This window comes from Centruroides vittatus, unplaced genomic scaffold, assembly GCF_030686945.1.
Source record: "Centruroides vittatus isolate TY-2023 unplaced genomic scaffold, ASM3068694v2 contig_377, whole genome shotgun sequence".
NCBI classification, from domain to species: Eukaryota; Metazoa; Arthropoda; class Arachnida; order Scorpiones; family Buthidae; genus Centruroides; species Centruroides vittatus.
The window spans coordinates 668,321-687,255 of NW_027122198.1; the positions used below are offsets into that span (position 1 = coordinate 668,321).

The following is an 18,935-nucleotide window of genomic DNA, read 5'->3' on the forward strand; positions in this document are numbered from 1 at the left end:
GATATATCTACCTTAGTTAATATTAGCATTATGACAGCTGGATAGCCAAGTGGTTAAGGCAGTAGTTTCCACTCTGGAGACCCAGGATTGAAACCAGATGGATTGAAAAATCCCAGGAATTTTTTGCAGGTGGTCTGTCCAGATAAGTATCTATCCCTCACCACCCAGCCATCTCATTGTGGACCTGGCTGAACCCCTAATGGATTTGTTAATAAATTTCGTCAAGCTTTTTTTCCAACTTGATGTTAAGAATTTTGAATAAAAGTTTTGGATCAAGATCATTAAACAAAAAGCTCATAGTTCATTAAAAATAGTAATATATTGATATTAATAGTTTTATCTTTATATTTAATGTAAAATTTTTTAACATTAGGTCAAAGATATTCACTGAAGATGTGGAAACAACCACTTTGAGAGAGACAATAATGAAAGCAAGAGGTGCTCGTTGCAGGACACGTTTTCCAGTACCAGTTATTTCTTACGAAGAAAAAGTACGCACTCTTTATTAAATGCATTTAAATTTATTCAAATAATAATGACCATACAAATAATTTTGTTCCAGTTTAAAGTCTTTATCCTATTTTATGATTCTAACCATATACACAGTGCGGCAATTATATTCCGGGACTGGATCTATAAAAATGAAACAAAACAATTTTATTCAAATCCTTTTATTAAATTATTCAAAATACTCTCTTCCTGCTTCAATACACTTTTTACAGCGATTCAATAGTGATTCAAATGCCTGCTCAAGCTCAATTTTCGGTATTGCCTCTAATATGCGTGTAGACTCTCTTTGGATGGTTTCAATATCATTAAAAATGCGTCCTTTCAACTTCATTTTCATTTTTGGAAGTAAAGAGAAGTCATATGGTGCTAAATCGAGGGAATACGGCGAATGATTCAACACAGACTTGATTTCGTGCCAAAAATTGACGAACAATTAATGATGTGTGACTCGGTGCATTATCGTGTAACAAACACCAGTCATCAGAATTGCGATATTCTGGTCGAATTCGACGAATTCTTCCCATTAATCGTTGTAAAACTCCCAAGTAGAAAGCAACAGTAACTGTTTGACCCTGTGGGACGAACTCACGGTGGATGATGCCTTTGCTATCGAAGAAAACAATGAACATCGTCTTGATTTTTGATGGAACTTTTCGTGTTTTCTTGGCTTGAGGTGATGATTTTGACTTCCATTCGGCACTTTGACGTTTTCTTTGTGGGTCATATTGAAAACACCAGGTCTTGTCACCAGTAACAATTGATTTGAGGAAGGTTGAGCTGTTATTTGCTGCTCGTACAATCTCTCTGGAATGTTCCAGTCTCATCAATTTTTGCTCTTGGGTTAGTGTGTGCAGAACAAATTTAGCACAGACCTTTGTTTTGCCCAAATCTTCATTAAGAATTTGTCGTATTGTCTCTTTGTTAATGTTTAATGCCTGTTCCATCATTCTCAGTGTCGCATTGCGATCGTTGGATACAAATTCTTGCACTTTTTGAATCGAATCTGCTGTTCGAATTGTTATTGGCCTTCCCACACGTTTGTCGTCCTCCAGTGATTGTCTGCCTTCCAAAAATCGCTTGTGCCACTCAAAAGTTTTTGACCGTGATAAACACTTACTTCCATACACTTTTTGCATCATTTTGAACGTTTCTGTGGCACTTGTGCCAAGTTTAGCGTGAAATTTAATAACAGCACGTTCCATTATTGTTTTCCGACATGTAACAAAATAAACTGATAAACAAAATATCAAAAACAATGATAAATGTCAACCGATTTTAAATAAAAGTTTTAGGTTATGTTCATATATGTCCAAACTTCATATGACATAAAATTTAAACAGATGTCGCTACTGGTTGCTGAGATATAGCTTCAGTCCCGGAATTTAATTGCCGCACTGTACAGATGATTAACAACATGAAGATACAAATGGTTCTTCATTAAAAAACCAACAATATGTTATTAAAAAACACACATACACTATACATTTGATGTTGACCTTATGTGATTTTTTTAATAACATATTGTTGGTTTTTTAATGAAGAACCATTTGTATCTTCATGTTGTTAACCATCTGTATATGGTTAGAATCATAAAAAAAGGATAGACTTTAAACTGACAAAATTATTTATATGGTTATTATTATTTGAATAAGTAAATTAATCCTTGACTTTCATTAAATTTAGCTAAATTTAAATGCTACATGAATTAAACTAATATTTTAGAAAAATTATATAGATTTCATTTACAAATAATTATGAATATATGTTAGTTGTTTACATCAAATATAAGGTTTTGCAAACTTCAAACAAATAAACTTAAAATGAAATTTCTATAAAAAATTTTTCAAAAATTATTTTTGAAGAACATTTAAACTCCTAAATTGTTTAAGATGGTAAATTCATACTTAAAAGTTATCAAATTTATTTAAATTATTGAGTTTTCTCTGCATTACTTGAAATTAATTTACATAAAAATTTCAATAAAGTTTTGATAAACTTTTGTAATGTCATAAGATAAAATTTATTTATAAAGACACCTATTTGGATTTGAAGTTTTGCAAATTGAACAGATGCATATTTTAATTGTTTTTATTTTTCTCATACTGAAATTTTTGCAAAGAATTGAATCACTTATTACAGAAGAACACACGTCTATATTTTCAACTTTTCAGAAAACTGAAAAACACTGTCTGTGCTTACAAGTCCACTATTTAGTGCAGGTTTCTGAGGAACACACTTTATATATTTGATGCATTTGTTTTCAGTTTTTATTAAATTATTGTAAATGTGATCATTGTGTGCATATAATTGTTAAGGACATGTAGCCTTTTTGTAAAAAATCTAAATAATTATTTTAAAATGCACTTTTGTAGTTCTACGACTCTTATTCAGTAACATCATGTTACTCATAACCTTTTTCTTCTGGACAGCCATTATAGGGAGCTGTTGGAAAATTTCTTTCCACAATGGTAAGAATTGGTATGGAATGTAATTTCCAGTTTTTTTCAGATCACCTATCTTGTTGGTCATAATTAGTACTTTACCCAAAATTGGTTTCTGGTCAGAAAAGGTGATTTTATCTTGCCATTTTCTCAATTTGTAGATGGCTTTTTGGTAACTGTGTATAAATGTTAAGACTGATTTGTCACATTTGCTTTCACACTCAAACTACCTGTATATTATTAACATAGTTTATAACTTGTTTATCATAGAATTAACTTGTCTTGTTACAGACTGGTAGGACAAAGAGTACTGAAATATTTTTTATTCAGTAATAACTAACCAATAAATTCCAGATTTATTAAATGTCTTGTAAATGTTGTAGCTGAAAGATCTTAATCTGAGTTTCAAAAATTAATACACTTGTATAATCTCCATTATTGTATATCTATTTGAAAATATACAATTAGTTTAAGAAGTTTTGTTAAAATTATTATTGAATTATTGAAAAAAAATTGAATTATCTTTTTTAAGAATAAGATTATTTGTGTTTTATTATTGTTATGTTGATTATTTGTTCAGATGTGACATTTTTTTGATGCTTTTAGATTTTGAGGGAGATATTCACAGGATAAATAGGAAAATTTTTTAAAATATGAAATCAAATAATTTGTTTCTTGTATTCAATATTTAACACATTTTTTATAGAACACTCATTTTGTTGAATGTTTAACTTTGTATAATTACCGTATTTACTCGCATATAAGACGACCTCGCATATAGGACAAGGTGTGACTTTGTAATTTTCTTTATTTTGATCTTTATTTATTAATACAGTTCTAATTTTATTTTATTTAATCACAAATAAAATATTATCAAATGCACGTAAATGCACACATTGTCCTGCAAAAATTATTGGCATTTTAAACTTCAAGGAAAAATCTTGTAAAATCAACAACATACACTCAAACCTGTTTTTGTGCGGTCTTTTTTTTGCGATTTTTTACACATGCAATGTGTTTTGTGCAATTATTTTTGTGCAGTATACCAATTTGATTGAAATTGATATACCGCACACAAAAAATCACACAAAACAAATCGCACAAATAAAAAATTGCACAAAAATAGACTGCACAAGAAATTGCACACTGTTTTGTGTGATTTGAGTGTAATTTGTTTGTGTGAAGTTGGACAATTGGCAACCTTTTTTTGCCAATTCTTAATAGTCACATGAACTCTGTTGATTACACTTATGAATTTCTCCTTCAAATTTTGATTTCCAAATAATCATCTGTTTTCACGTGGGAATGGATTAAAACTTACATCATGCTCCTATGTGATTCTGGACTTTCAATTCAAAAGCTTTGCTTTTCCTATTGCTATTCATCTTTACTCCTGACAATATACAAGAATGTTTCAAACGACCCAGATAAAATACTTTTTTAAATACAAGAGGATATGCATCCAGTAAAAAATGCGAATACACAGTTCACAAAAATTTGCAAAAACACAAAGAATCTTTCGCTCACATGTATAGGATGACCTAGCAATTTGAAGCTATGATAAATGAATAAAAACTTCATCTTATATGCGAGTAAATATGGTAATTATAAGCATTAATTTTTAAGTGTAGAAACATGACAAGTTTTATTGTTACTAAGTTTGTTATTTTTTTCTTTTCTTTTAGTACATTTGTCGATCTGCTACTATTTCTTGTGGAGCAGAAATATATGGAAGAGAAGCTCTAGGATATTTCTTTGCTGGTAAAAATTTTTTAATTTTTATCGAATGTGCTATATGAAAGAAATGTTCTTTTTTTATAAATTTTATTTTTTCCTGAAACATTTGTTTTGATCTGTAATATATGTTCTTAAACCTAAACTTTTTTTTATAGGAGGCAGTGGCACAATAGATAATGAGGATGAGTTAATGAATTCTACAACGCAGTCAACCCTTAAAACTCAACCAACTGCAAGGTTTGTATTTTGTTTTAAAATTTTTAGTGTGTTTCTAAATGAAAAAAAATGTAAACTTTTAATATTCTTGTCTAGTATTACTTGAAAATAATTGAATTTTTTTTTAAAAATCTTATTTAAGTTTGTTAATGTGTGTAATTGTCTTGGACTAGGTAATTTTTCCTTTATGAATTATGCACTAATATATCTAAATTTTTATATTTGTATATAAAACAAATATTGTGTGTATATTTATAATTTGGGTTTTTCAAATACACCTGACATTTTAACTTTATGATCAATTACATTTTGAAGTATGTTATTTCATACTTTAAATGTTGTTTATTATTATACTCTGAATATATTATTTTACATATTTCTTCATGTTTTTGTTATGAACTTCTTTACAATCTAGAAATATATATCAGAAAATCAAATTTTCATGTATGTACACTTTATCAACTAAACTTTCCTTTGGAATATTGTGTTGTTGAGCTGTAGACAGATGTAAAAAAAAAGCTTTTGAAGTTGAATGCATGCAGAGTCAATTGTATATTCGTTTCACAAAGGCACAGAGTTAATGTTATCGGTAGAGGAATTGGCAATAACTCTAGTTATTGAGGGACTTCTTGTGTCATAGTGCATGGCCTGGGGTCAAAGGATCATGGGAAAGTGTTAGTTTGCACATTCTTGACAGAGAAAATGAGTTTTCAGATAGCAGATGACAAGTTACACAATTTCATCATATCTATTTGGATATTTTTTTCGTCATTCTGGGTTCTCACAACAAAGCCTTCTTTAGATAGGCTCTCAAAAAATAATCACAATGAAAACGTGACAAAAATACTAAACATAATAGTACATGTATTGCTTACAGGAAATTTAATACAGAAATAAGGTTTGTAACAAATGTTCCATATCTCAAACATACCTAATAGTCATGCCTAGGTATAAAAGATCTAGGCATGACATTTAACCAATAATTAGATGAAAATTAATTTGAAGATGTAGTCTGTCCCAAATTGGTAACCACCATTTATTCACTTCTTGTGTTTTAGAATACAAACATTTGACAACCTGACCTTTCTTTTTAGGCTGCTTGGCCATCAAGTTTAAAAATATTCCTTTAAAAAAACCAGATAATGAAATGAAAAACAAAGATGTCTGTAAGTTCTGCCAGTTCCAATTTTAACTTTGTAATTTTAATTGGCTATTTTTGTGTTTTTTAAAGGAATGTTTTTAAACTTGATAGCCAAACAGCCTAAAAAGAAAGGTCAGGTTGTCAAATGTTTGTATTCTGGAACACAAGAAGTGAATAAATGGTGGTTACCAATTTGGGACAGACTACTTCTTCAAATTAATTTTCATAAAATTGCCATTTGATGAAATTCTACAATAATTAAATATTATACATATCTAGTTCTAAATCTGTTTCTTGTTTATGCAACCAGAAACATAGAATATATTTCTCCATAGATACACCCAAATTTACATTACAAGTTGGGGTAGAATTCTGATTAAGTTTTAACAAATTTATCAAAATACATAAGACTACTAATCTGGTAACATTAAACATGATCAAGTGTTGTGTTGGGATTCAGTGTAAGGAAGGTTACATTACTTGTTTAAAAGAAAATACTCCTTATTCAAAGATGATCATGATTTCAAGTATGGTCTTCATCCTCACAATCAACAATAAAACAAAAATGAGTAAAAAAAAAAAGGCTCTTAGTATTTACTTTGATGAATCCTGTGGAGGCACTACCACAGTATTGCAATGTGTAACAACTAAAATTTTAATTATTAAAAGTTAATTTCTCATCAAACAATTCTAAGTACATTAAGTACATTAATTCATACTGTATTTTTGTAGATTGACCGGCATACTGCATATAACCGGGAGGAGACTGGCATGCCAGAAACCCCATGGTTACCAGCATTCTGGTTAAACCAAATAAAAATTAAAATCGGATGTAACAAAACTAGTTGTTAATTAAATGTTAAAGAAAACAAAATTTCCAGTACAATAACAACAATATAATTTGAAGGACTTAAAGTCAGGAAGCATTTTCCTTTACAGGACAATAAAACAATGAGTTTTTATTAGCAGTAGTAGTAAATTAGTTAATGTGGGCTGCACTGACATCTACCCTGACCTTAAAAGTAACACCTTCCTTGAGAATTTCACACAAAGCTGATATTAATCAGTGTAAATTTAGATCAATTTTCTGAAACAGGCTGTAAATGAATGTTTGTTTTTGAGTTTTTGAATCAAATTACAGTAAAATAAATGTAAAAAGAAAATCAGTTTCAGCATTCCACAAGTTTTTTGTATCATTAGAAAGAAGACAAAATCAAGAAATTAAACATATAATCATAGTTTCTGATGTAATGCTGACAGTTTTTAAAATAAAATCTCATTTGCTTCTACCTGACATAACTTGTTTATTTTTTTTAATTTGTCCTCTGGAGAGGGATGTATTAACCTCACTTAAACTGGCATGCCAGTTTTTACCATATAGAAATATCTTATTTTATGGTTTCCCCGGATAGACTGACATGCCAGACAGTCTGCTAAAGTAAGGTATTGAATTGAAAAGTTGTTAATAATGAAAGAAAAATGTTAATGTTTTTTTCATTACTAAAAATCCAAAACAAATTTGGAAAAATTAATCTTTAAATTCATTATTTCCATTGATTTAGTGAAATGTATCGAACATCTCTGTAGAGAAAGTGGGTTGCTATTTCTCAATTTCATATCATTGGCATAACCACAAATATGCAAAGTGTATCCTGAAAAAGTGAAAAATGATTAGTGATTTCTTTCAATAGTAGTTTCAATTTTTTAATGTTTTTATAATTATCAAATTTTTCTTTAATATTTTAATTTCTTCAAGATTTTACCTTATTTGTTTTAACCAAAGAATTTAAATAACATTTGTAATTCCATCATTTTGGAATTTATCACATTTTGTTAAGTGATTACTGCAATTACTTTTACTTTTTGCTAAATTTTTATTATTAAATATTTATAGTGAATGGCAATTGTTCTCAAAAGTTCGGAATCAGGATATAAAGCTACTGAAACAACTTGATGTGGGCTATATCTGTGATTTGATGGTAGAGAAAAAGAAAGTGAAGTTTGGCGTGAAGTGAGTGTGTTTGAAAAAATTCATAATTTCTGATACATTTAATAACAACATAATTATAATGAATTATTATTATAAATATTAGAATTTCCATGTAATATTAATAATTTCTTTTTAATCAAACAATTTAAGCATTTTCTATAAAATAACAGGATAAACTTTCGTTTTATTTTATTTTTATATTGTCTACTTGAACTTTGTTTATAAATAGGACTAAGACATCCTCTCCTTTCTAATCAGAAACTACACCAGTATAATAAGTCCTATTTATAAACAAGGTCTAAGTAGACAATATAAAAAGAAAAAAAATAAAACATTAAGAACATAGAGGTAAAAAGAATTAATATTTAATTTTTACTTTCATGATTAAGTGTTTTTTGGACTTATACACACTATTTTACTCTCATGATTATTTAATTTTTTAAGACTCAGGAAAGTAAGCAGGAAAAGTTTATTGATTTATGGAGTGAGTTAATGATGATACAACAGGTTTTGAGAATAATTTTATTGTTAATTTTATTTGAAATTATTGGAAGATAATGAAATGTAATGTATCAGTGTGTAATAATCAGTGTGTAATATTGTATTTTATTATGAGGACCTATCATTTAATGAAGGATTTGATAAATGGTTTTGAAAAGCAGACCAAAACTATTCATTTTGCTGTTCTCTCGGCAGTTTCTGTGGTCTGTTTCCACATGAGTACTGTGGTTGAGAGCATTATCACAATGACACAAACAACTAGTTTCATCAGAAAATTAAAAAAATTACAAACAAATATAATTATCAAGAAGTACTTGATACACAATTGTTAACACTGATCCTCAATGGACTAAATAGCACACAAACTATCAATACAATCTGTAATGTAATCCTTGATCATTGAGATTGTCTTCTTATCACAAGATCATCTATATCAGATGCCTCTTTATTATTAGTCAAAGAGATTGTTATACTCACCTCCTCACTTTCGTCATGTTGGAATTATTTTATTCAACCATTTCTGGAAGGAAAATTTTTGACAGGATTTCCCCCTCCCCCAACAACTTTCCATGATATAGTAATCTTTTTTGAAAAATATGTTAAGTAATATCAATAATTTAATAAATGAAAATATAATGTTTTTTTATAATGAAATTATTTTTTTTAATCAATAACAGGCATTAAATAGTAAATACTGTTTAGAATTAAAATAAGAGAACAAAAAGTTTCATACATGTTTTTTCAGAGTAGATTTTGAATTGATATAAATCTAAGCTTATCTAGTAAACTCCTTTATGTGAACTTGCTGTAATTTTCTGTAGCTGATAACATGCTGTTTCAGTAAATAAGGCTCTAGCTTGACTGTGCAATGTTCTACCTTGTTTATGTACAGCAGCATTACTTCCCACCATGCAGTAGTGCTATATTTTATAAACATACAAAAATTCTTAACTGGTTAATTATCTTACAGTAGACAGAACCAGTTAGTCAAGAATACTCTCATTTATACTTATGTTTCTAAATTTAAATCCAAACAAAAACACTTGATGTAAAAAAAATTACATTAAGTAAAAACTTGACAATTTAGATAACAGCCAAAATTTTTCTTAGGAGTTTTTCTTTGGTAAAGATGAACTTAGTGCTTGGAAGTGGTACCTAGAATATTTTTACCTGTATTATTTATTAGTATTAGTATTAGTAAATGTATAATTTACCAAAGAAAAATTCCTAAGAAAAATTTTGGCTGTTATCTAAATTGTCAAGTTTTTACTTCGTGCAATTTTTTTTACATCTCAAGTGTTTTTGTTTGGATATCAATTGTATTATTACTTCAAGACATAAGATGTGCAATTTGAATGGCACTCAGTGACCACATCACTGGCCAACTTGCTCCTGACTAACACTTTCGACACACTGTTCAGAAAAATAGTTATAAAAAGTTTTAATTCATACAAATTTGAGTTTTTGTTATTCTGAGTAATAAAATTCATTTGTTTTGATACAGTTTTATCTTTATAAGCATAAAATTAAACTGTAAAACTGAATTAGTTTTATGGGGAAAATCCTGTGAACTTTGACTGATTGACCCGGAAGTTTTGCCAGCACCTCACCGATAACAAGAAAAGTTTAAAATTTGAGCTTTCTAAACTCCAGTAGTTTTCTCTGAGTGCTTGTAGTGCTGGATAAAGAAAATACAGCTTTTTTGGCAATTCTTGTCCTTTAAAATTGCTTATATTTGAGCATCCTGTTTATAGAAAATCTTGAAATTTTGCACACTACCGAAGAAAACAATTACCTTTCAAATGAGATATTCAGAATTACTTTAGACGTTTGGGGCAGAGAAATCAATTCTCAAAAATTGTTAACTCTAATTCCTGTAAATATAGTCAGTCAGTGACATTTTTACTTGGTAGGAGTCACTGCTGTGACACTCTATTTTATTTTTATGGTTTTAATGAAATGTATGCTTATAATCAACTGAATTTAAAGTTATCTGATAACTTATGTCAGCATATTAAATACATTTATAAATGAAAATATAAAAACTTTTCTCATAAATATATTTAATTTTTCTGTTTTATAACACACAATTAAGATGAATTTAATAATTTCTTTTTCTCAGTGTAACTTCCTCAGAAAAGGTGGATAAAGAGAACAGATACAGTGACTTTGTGATATTATCTTTGCCTTATCCAGGTAAGGTTTAACGACATTGTTTTTTAGTACTTTGTATGAGAAATTTCAATTTTTAATATAGAATGGCTTTCAATTTAGTGTTTAACATTCATTTCTAGTAGAATAACTATTTTAATTATCTGAAGATAGTTTGAGGTATTGTAAATTTCTTACTAAATTTGAATGCTAGCATTTAGTATATTGTGCTGTTGTTTTGTTAAGTTTTGCTAATTCACCCAAATTTAAATTTGTGAAAATGATTCAAATGTAGAGAGAATATGCTATAACAGATGAGACAAAAGCACAGAATCAGCTTTGTAGTAATCAAACCTCAACAAAAACCTTTTAATATGCAGCCTTTTTTATTAACTTTTCAAATGTTTTTGGCCATTTGAATGACCTTCAGGAATAAAAATCGAACGATTCCGATTTTTATAATACAAAATTTGTTTTGGAATGAATTTAAACGTTTGAATTTTCAAACATTTAAAATCACAAAGCTTTACACAAAATATGCATGGAGAGATACTACTTAATACATCTAGGCTTTTTGAAATATTTCTTTATAATCAGTGTACTTATTAAAAAAATTATTGTATTAATTACCAGTGTCATCTTAAATTATCAAAGAAAGAATATTTACGTCATGAATTGTGATAAAATTTAATGTAAACATTATTCTGAAATCAAGTGAAAAATCTTGCTGAATCCGAAAAAGTCTAAACTTATGAAAATGAACAGATTGTCATTTTGTGAAGATCAAAATATGCTGTGGGAATTAGAACTTAATTTTTTTTAAATTTTCATGTTTTGCATAATTTCCTAAACTGAATAATCAAAAGAAGCACAAACTTATTTTTTTTTTTTTTTTTTTGTAGAAATGGTCTGGCAGAATTACAATTTAATAAAAAGTAATAAACATTACAGATGGATACTAGTCCAATCTTCTCTGCTTGCCATGTCCAATCACCAGGAACAACTATTTCCATTGCAGAGACAACCTTTCTTTAGAGGCTATGCCTCTGCACAAATATGCAAAACAGTTTAAAATGTCCACAGGTGACAATCCCAACACAATTAAAAATATAATTTTCTTTGTAGAAATGGGCTGGCAGAATTACAATTTAATAAATTATATTAATTGTGTTACATTGTTGAAAATTATATTTTTAATTGTGTTGGGATTGTCACCTGTGGACATTTTAAACTGTTTTGCATATTTGTGCAGAGGCATAGCCTCTAAAGAAAGGTTGTCTCTGCAATGGAAATAGTTGTTCCTGGTGATTGGACATGGCAAGCAGAGAAGATTGGACTAGTATCCATCTGTAATGTTTATTACTTTTTATTAAAGCACAAACTTACTTTGCATGAATTAAGACAAATATTTTTATTGAACATGAAATTAAGATTTTAAAGAAAAACCAAACACAATACAAAAAATGACTGTAAAATACTTCATTTTTTTTTCCTAAAGATTTGCAAAGTAGTATTAAATGTAAGAGTATTACAGGGTTCCTATGCACCTGGAAAGTCGGGAAAGATCAGGGAATTTGCCTCCTCGACTGACTTGTTGATTTTATTTTTTGCTGACAATATGCTCGACTAAGTGTAGCAATATTTAGGCGGCAAGAAGTAATGTGGTGCAATACAACTTATGAAAAGGGTGCACAGAATATTTTTGGGACCCAAAATTTCTCCCAAACATAGTTTTCCCCAAAATTTACAAAGTAAGAAATGATAACATTTAAATTAAAATTATTTATCCATCATTTTTCATTTTAATAATTTTGATTGTGTAATAAAACAAGTTTTGATTCTTTTCCAGTTTATTAATATTTTATAAAGTTCAGGAAATTTATTAAAGGATAAATTTAATAAATATATATTTTTGTACATTGATTATATGGCATTTGTTAATGAATGATAAATAATAGCTTTTTCTTTTTATCAAAACCATGTAGATTTATGGTTGTGGATAAATAACAGAATAAACTAACTTAATAAAACATTTTATTTTTAGTTTTAATAATTTGGCAATTATAAAAATACAGTCGAGTCAGCATAAGTCGACACCCCAAGGGGAACTGGAAATGTGTTGAGTTATCCGATATGACGACTAAAACAAAGTTGAAAAAAAACCACAAAACTACAATTAGGAAAATACAGTAGTGCTGTATACAGTACATGCAATGTATCTCTCTGACCATCCATCATTGGCACTAAAGTTGGTTTCTACTCCAAGTACCTCAGTGATTTCCATTGCTTTTTGTTTTAGTATTGACCCTGAAACAGGAAGATTCGATGAACCTTTTTGATTTAGCCAACATACCAGAGCATCTTCGACATCATTGTACGGCAACTTTCTCTGGAATTTTCAAGACAATCGCAATGAGAACCCAAGAAAAAGTTTCTTAATTTCCTTTTTTTCTTCAGAATTCCCACCGATGTTGTTGTTGAAAGGTTTTCTTGTTTTAGAAATTCAGCTCACAAAGTTTTATTACACACAAATTCAGATAAAAGTTTGTATTTTTCCTTCAGCAAAAGCATAAATTATTTCAGTTAATTCATTATAAGTCAATAAATCATGAGGATTATATTATAACTGTAAATATTTAAAAAATTTGGTTATTGATCTACTTGAAAATTCATTACAATTATGTTTTTTTTAACTTTATCACATTACAATGAATCAGTGGCATAGCGTAGTGGGGGCGGCAGGGGCGGCCTGCCCCAGGTGGCACTTTTAGGGGGTGGCAAAATTTTACAGCTAATAATAATAATAAGCATCATGCCAGAAACTATACAACACATCACCTCTGGTTGCAAGCTCTTGGCACAGGCAGATTATTTACACAGACATAATCAAGTAGCAAATATGTACACCATGCAAACAAGTAGCACCAAGAGCTTGCAAAGAAACACAAATTAGTAGACATCCACGAACCATACTACAAATACATTCCACAGACAGTATTGGAAAACAACAGGCACAAAATGTACTACGACAGAGCCATAATCACAGATAAAACAATTTACCACAACAGACCAGACATCACACTCATTGACAAACACAATAAAATCACATACATTATAGACATATCCATTCCAAACACTCACAATATACAAAACGCATGCACTGAAAAAATTAGCAAGTACACAGAACTCGCCCAGGAAATAAGGCATCTGTGGAGGATGGATGGGGTGCTTATTGTACCTGTTGTTCTCTCCTCTACAGGTGTCATACCACACACACTACACAAAAGCCTGGGCACATTACAATTGAATAGAAACACATACATCACACTACAGAAGGCCACTATATTGAATACATGTCATATTGTGAGAAAATTCCTGAATACAGACACACACACTGATACACTTCTTTAATTTCTGTTTTGGTTACTATGCCTTGATTTTGGTCTGGCATAGTACACAGCCACCGGTGTTAACCGAGTATATCTCACTTAACACAATAATAATAATAATAATAATAATAATAATAATAATACACCTGTACAATACACAATAATGATGATTGTTTTTGCCGAAAAGTTCTTCAGAATTACAGTGGTGCCTCATACAACGTACTTAATCCATTTCAGGTGCACGTTCGTTAAGTGAAACATCCGTTATACGAAACGCATTTTCCCATAGAAATACATGTTAAAACATCTGATTTGTTTCGCAGCATAAAATAACCATACTGTATCATAAAAAATGAACATGGGGTACATTCTTTTATTCCTCCACGTAACTCTGCATGAGCGACATTCGTTTAAAAATTCCTGCGGAACGCATTCCTAAATTCCAGTGGGAGTGCACGCCGTCGAACGGCAAAAACAGCCGCTTGTAGTAGTAGTTTACGGTGGAAAGCAACATGGCGTCCTCCATGGCTCAGATAGTTTTGTTTCTGGATCCATTATGTGGTTTTATGAATGAGAATTTAGAAATTGTGAAAGCACGAGTTAGTGCACGCGGTGATGTGTCTTTATGACATTTTTTCGAGGCTATTTTGAATGCTCTTTCAACAAATAATACATTTTATGGTTAAATTTTACAATTGGGACTCTCTTGCCTTTTAAAGCTCATATTTTAGAATTATAGATTCCTCCATTACAATACTATCGAAAGTGCAGGTGCCGCCATCTTTCTTTCTTTCACCGTCGTTCCTAAATGCCTACAAACAGCAGTGCACTGCCGTAGTAATGCTGCTGTTTGTAGGCATTTAGGAATGGCGGAATGCCGGAATGTCCGTTGTTCGCAGCCAGTCTGTTGCTCGAGTCACGTAACGGCCAAACAGAAAGTCCGTTGTTCGCAGCATCCGTTATTCAAGGTGTATGTTATATGAGGCACCAGTGTACTGTATATTTTAGTCTTTTAAATTGAGATACCTAAATAAGGGGATGGCGAATTTTCCTCTGCCCCGGGCAGCTGACACCCATGCTACGCCACTGCAATGAATAGTAGAATTATAAGGATTTGTCCCTTCAAGAAAAAAGGGATGCAGAAGTAAATGTAGTCTATTTACCATAACTTATTAATTTCATTTTTTCTGAAAGTCGTGCGAATTTTTATTTTTCTAGTACAAAAATTATCTTAAACAAGTCAATAAGACTTATTCAATAGTAGTTGATTATTCTAACTGGTAATCATTATAATTTTATAATGGAATTATAAACTCTTGATCTACTTTTGTGAAAATGGTAACAAAATTATTTGTGTGCAAGTTGTGTGAAATATGATGTTCTAAGAAGATAGAATTGCTGTTGTTTTGCATGTTTTAGTGGATTAATGTACACATAAGTACAGACAAACTTTAAATTCAGGAAGTTTGTTTCTATCAGGACCCATGTCAGACTGTTGATTATCAAATTTGGGCAAACAGGTAATGTACACAATACACAAATGTCTGGGAAACCCATCATACCATCCAAAACAGTTCATCCTGTAGAAACTGCAATGTGAAAGCGAACTATGCCACCTGCCAAGCAATATGTCATGATTACTGAAACGTTACGGAACAGCAGGATTTGATGGTGTAAATCCACTCAAACATGTGCAAACAACAGTGATTGTTTACTTGGGTCAGCATGCTTTACATGACTTGCAAACAAATGATTTTGTTTCTATTTACACAAAATTGGATTGAGACTTTATAATCATTCTATAATTACAAAAAAGCAGGAAGACAATTTCTTATGATAAAATGGTAAACTGAGATTAACAATGAAGAAGGTAAGTATTAATAGGATAGAATAAGATATAATTCTTTCTAAATACCACATATATGAAGAAATAAAAACAATAGTAATTGATATGTTCTCTTAAGTAATTTGAATTAGTAATTTCTTTTGAAATACCAATTTTTTACTTTTCAAACATGGATTTATTTATTTTCAGGCATTTTTAATTAAATGTTTGTTGTATTTACATTCAGAATAATACATGATGTGTTAGCTTTTTTAATGTAAAATTTATTTTTCTAAAATTATACATCTTGTTTTTTCAGGTTGTGAATTTTTTGTCAAATTCAGAGACAATAATTATTCTGGAGAGAAACTGGTATTTGATTGGACACAAGTAAGTTAGAAAATTTTACATGTAATTTATGAACAAAAGTTTCTGGATACTCTAGCACTTATGTGAAGTATTTAATGTAAAAAGATTACATTAAATTCTTGTAACTATTGAAAAATTTTTAAGAATTTTTGATGATCAGAATTGAATAAAAATTTCCATTTGGATCTAGCATCCAAATGGAAATTTTTTAAATAGTATTTTAAATACTTATGTACACTTAGAACCTCTTCAAAAATACTTTTAGTGATAGCTTTAAATACTGTACAATGACATAAATGATATTTATTCATTTCTTACAAATACTTAAGTTAATGCATTTATACTTTATTTGAAAGGGCTAATGATTAAACACACATTTGCTTTATGCTTATGTATCATTTCAGAATATGATCTGGTATTAGCGAGGTTGTGTCGACATTTTTAATGCAAAAACATATTCGTCGGATGTTCAGCACCATCTTCCTGTAAGCCTAGAAGTTTGACAATGGCGTTTGGAACGTCAGTGGAATCATGCTTGACGTTCCAAATGCCATTTGTCAAACTTCTAGGCTTACAGGAAGGTGGTGCTGAACATCCAACATACGTTTTTTCATTGAAAATGTTGGCTGCAATCTCACTATTGATAATTTAAAACTTAGATTTCAATATAGTTTGGTGAAAAGAATTATTTCAAATGGTTGTTTTTTTTTTTTGGTCTGTTTAATCATAAGTTTTTTAAAATATTGTGTACAATTTTGGAATTATGGGGAAATTACAGGAACAGCTGTAGAAAAAAGAGCTGTAATCAACACATTTAATTGGTTTTTAAAAATAAAGTTTTCCTTGTAAGTACATTTTGTACATTAATTGAAAACAGAATTTTCATTTGTATATAAATCAATTTTTCAAATTTTCAAATTTGGAACAAATTCAAATATTTATTCATTAGAATAATATAGGATATCTAATTTCAAACTTTCGTTTGAATTCATTTATTTTGGATTTATTGTTTTCGGGTTACCCGAAAAGTGGAAATGATTAAAATATTTATTCATTGCCAAAATGTATACTATATATATGTGCCACTATTTACTCTCCTTCTTTATTATTTACACTTTATACTGACTAAAACCAACTTTTTTCCTCTTTTCTCGGGAGATGGAATTTCCAAAAATTCATTCTTAGTGTGAATTCTAATGGCATACCCTACTAAAATGCAGTCAAAAATGCAAAAAATTACATCTAAAATAGTACAGTAGAAGCTGTGTTGTTCAGAATAAGCCTTAATCCTTTCCCCTCTCCCCTGTGGGGAATTTCGAAAAATCCCTTCTTAGTGTATGTTCTCATGACGTATTCTGTGTACCAAATTTCAACTTTCAACTTCTAGCTGTTTGGGCTCTGCACTGCTTATTGTCGTCATCATCAACAACCCATTGTATAGATAACTGATATTGTCAATTGATTATATTAATTTTCAGATGGCTTACAGATTCAAAAGATTGAAATTTATTTTTAATTTAGGATTTTGTTAATGCCCAACTCATTGTGCCTAATGATGATATTGGTTCTCACTTAGAAATTCCCTGGAATGACTACAGAGTAAGTGCTTACATTTTTATATGCAAATTGTAATTAGTTTTTGCATAATTTTTTAAATTTATGTTTTCAGGAATGGGATTTGGTTATATTGACAAAGAATTATTTGAAATTACTCCTTAAATATATTTTTGAAGGTAAGTACCATTTTTCAAAATGGCATAATTTTTATGATTGTTAAAATAAAAATACATTACCAACAAATATTTTAAAATATTAAGTTGTAATTCACTTTTTGTTAGTCTTATTGTTTTTTAGTCTAAAGTTTTTGCTTCTGAAGCAACGTAATTTTTAAAAAGTTTTTTCATTTATACAGTACCTGCTTACACACAAGGCTTAAAGTGACTCTCTTTTTTAGCTTTTTCTGAGAAAAATGCACTTGTTTAGCTTTTTTCACTTCCCATGTGAAATTTTTTTTTCGTAAATGCGCTCAGGAGCGAAATAGCAACCAGCACTTCCCCATATGCCTTATGGATTGTGCGCGACATGTTAAGGCACTGTCGTATACACATGTAGTGTACTACATTTATATAGACTAACAAAACGAGGAGCTTTTCAAAGCTTGATACTCTGCACTTGCTGTAGGAATTTGCACATGGGTTCTCCTTGCTTGTATCCTTGTGAAATACCGATCTCCGCGGCGCTTCGATATAATCACGCTGCATTAAGTCAAGTACACTTCTAGTTCGACGTTAAGAGTGATTTTTATACAGCATTATTTTTAGCATTTGTATTTATTTAAGCGCAGTGGACAAAAGAAAGAATAGATTTTATTTAATACTAACAGTAGAAACTCATGTTTTAGCAACGGAAAATCGTATAGAACCCAATACTTTCTGAAGTAAGTTGCTAAGCAAACTTCTTCCCAACCGCCTGCTATTCTTTAGCTTAAACGATGACATTTACTCGTTTTTGACTACCGTAGAAAAACCGAAAAAATAATTGTTGAGCGATAATAAATTTGATTTCTACTGTTATTATTAAATAAAACGTTGTAGGACACTCGTTTCAAAGCTTGTATCTTTCTAGCACTCTGTAAAATTAAAGATCGAGCGAATCTCGTGCCAGG

At 29.9% G+C, this 18,935-nt stretch overlaps 1 protein-coding gene across 2 annotated transcripts in view; it reads left to right on the plus strand.

Moving 5' to 3' along the window:
* EDTP (Egg-derived tyrosine phosphatase) overlaps positions 1-18,935 on the plus strand; it is a 63,146-nt gene that overhangs the window by 18,929 nt on the left and 25,282 nt on the right. For both annotated transcript variants that reach the window (XM_067270737.1, XM_067270738.1), the window contains exons 4-11: positions 374-491; positions 4,637-4,712; positions 4,844-4,925; positions 7,940-8,056; positions 10,659-10,732; positions 16,221-16,291; positions 17,792-17,869; positions 17,940-18,003. In XM_067270737.1, the coding sequence (XP_067126838.1) occupies positions 374-491; positions 4,637-4,712; positions 4,844-4,925; positions 7,940-8,056; positions 10,659-10,732; positions 16,221-16,291; positions 17,792-17,869; positions 17,940-18,003 (680 nt within the window). The remainder of the gene's footprint in view (positions 1-373; positions 492-4,636; positions 4,713-4,843; positions 4,926-7,939; positions 8,057-10,658; positions 10,733-16,220; positions 16,292-17,791; positions 17,870-17,939; positions 18,004-18,935) is intronic.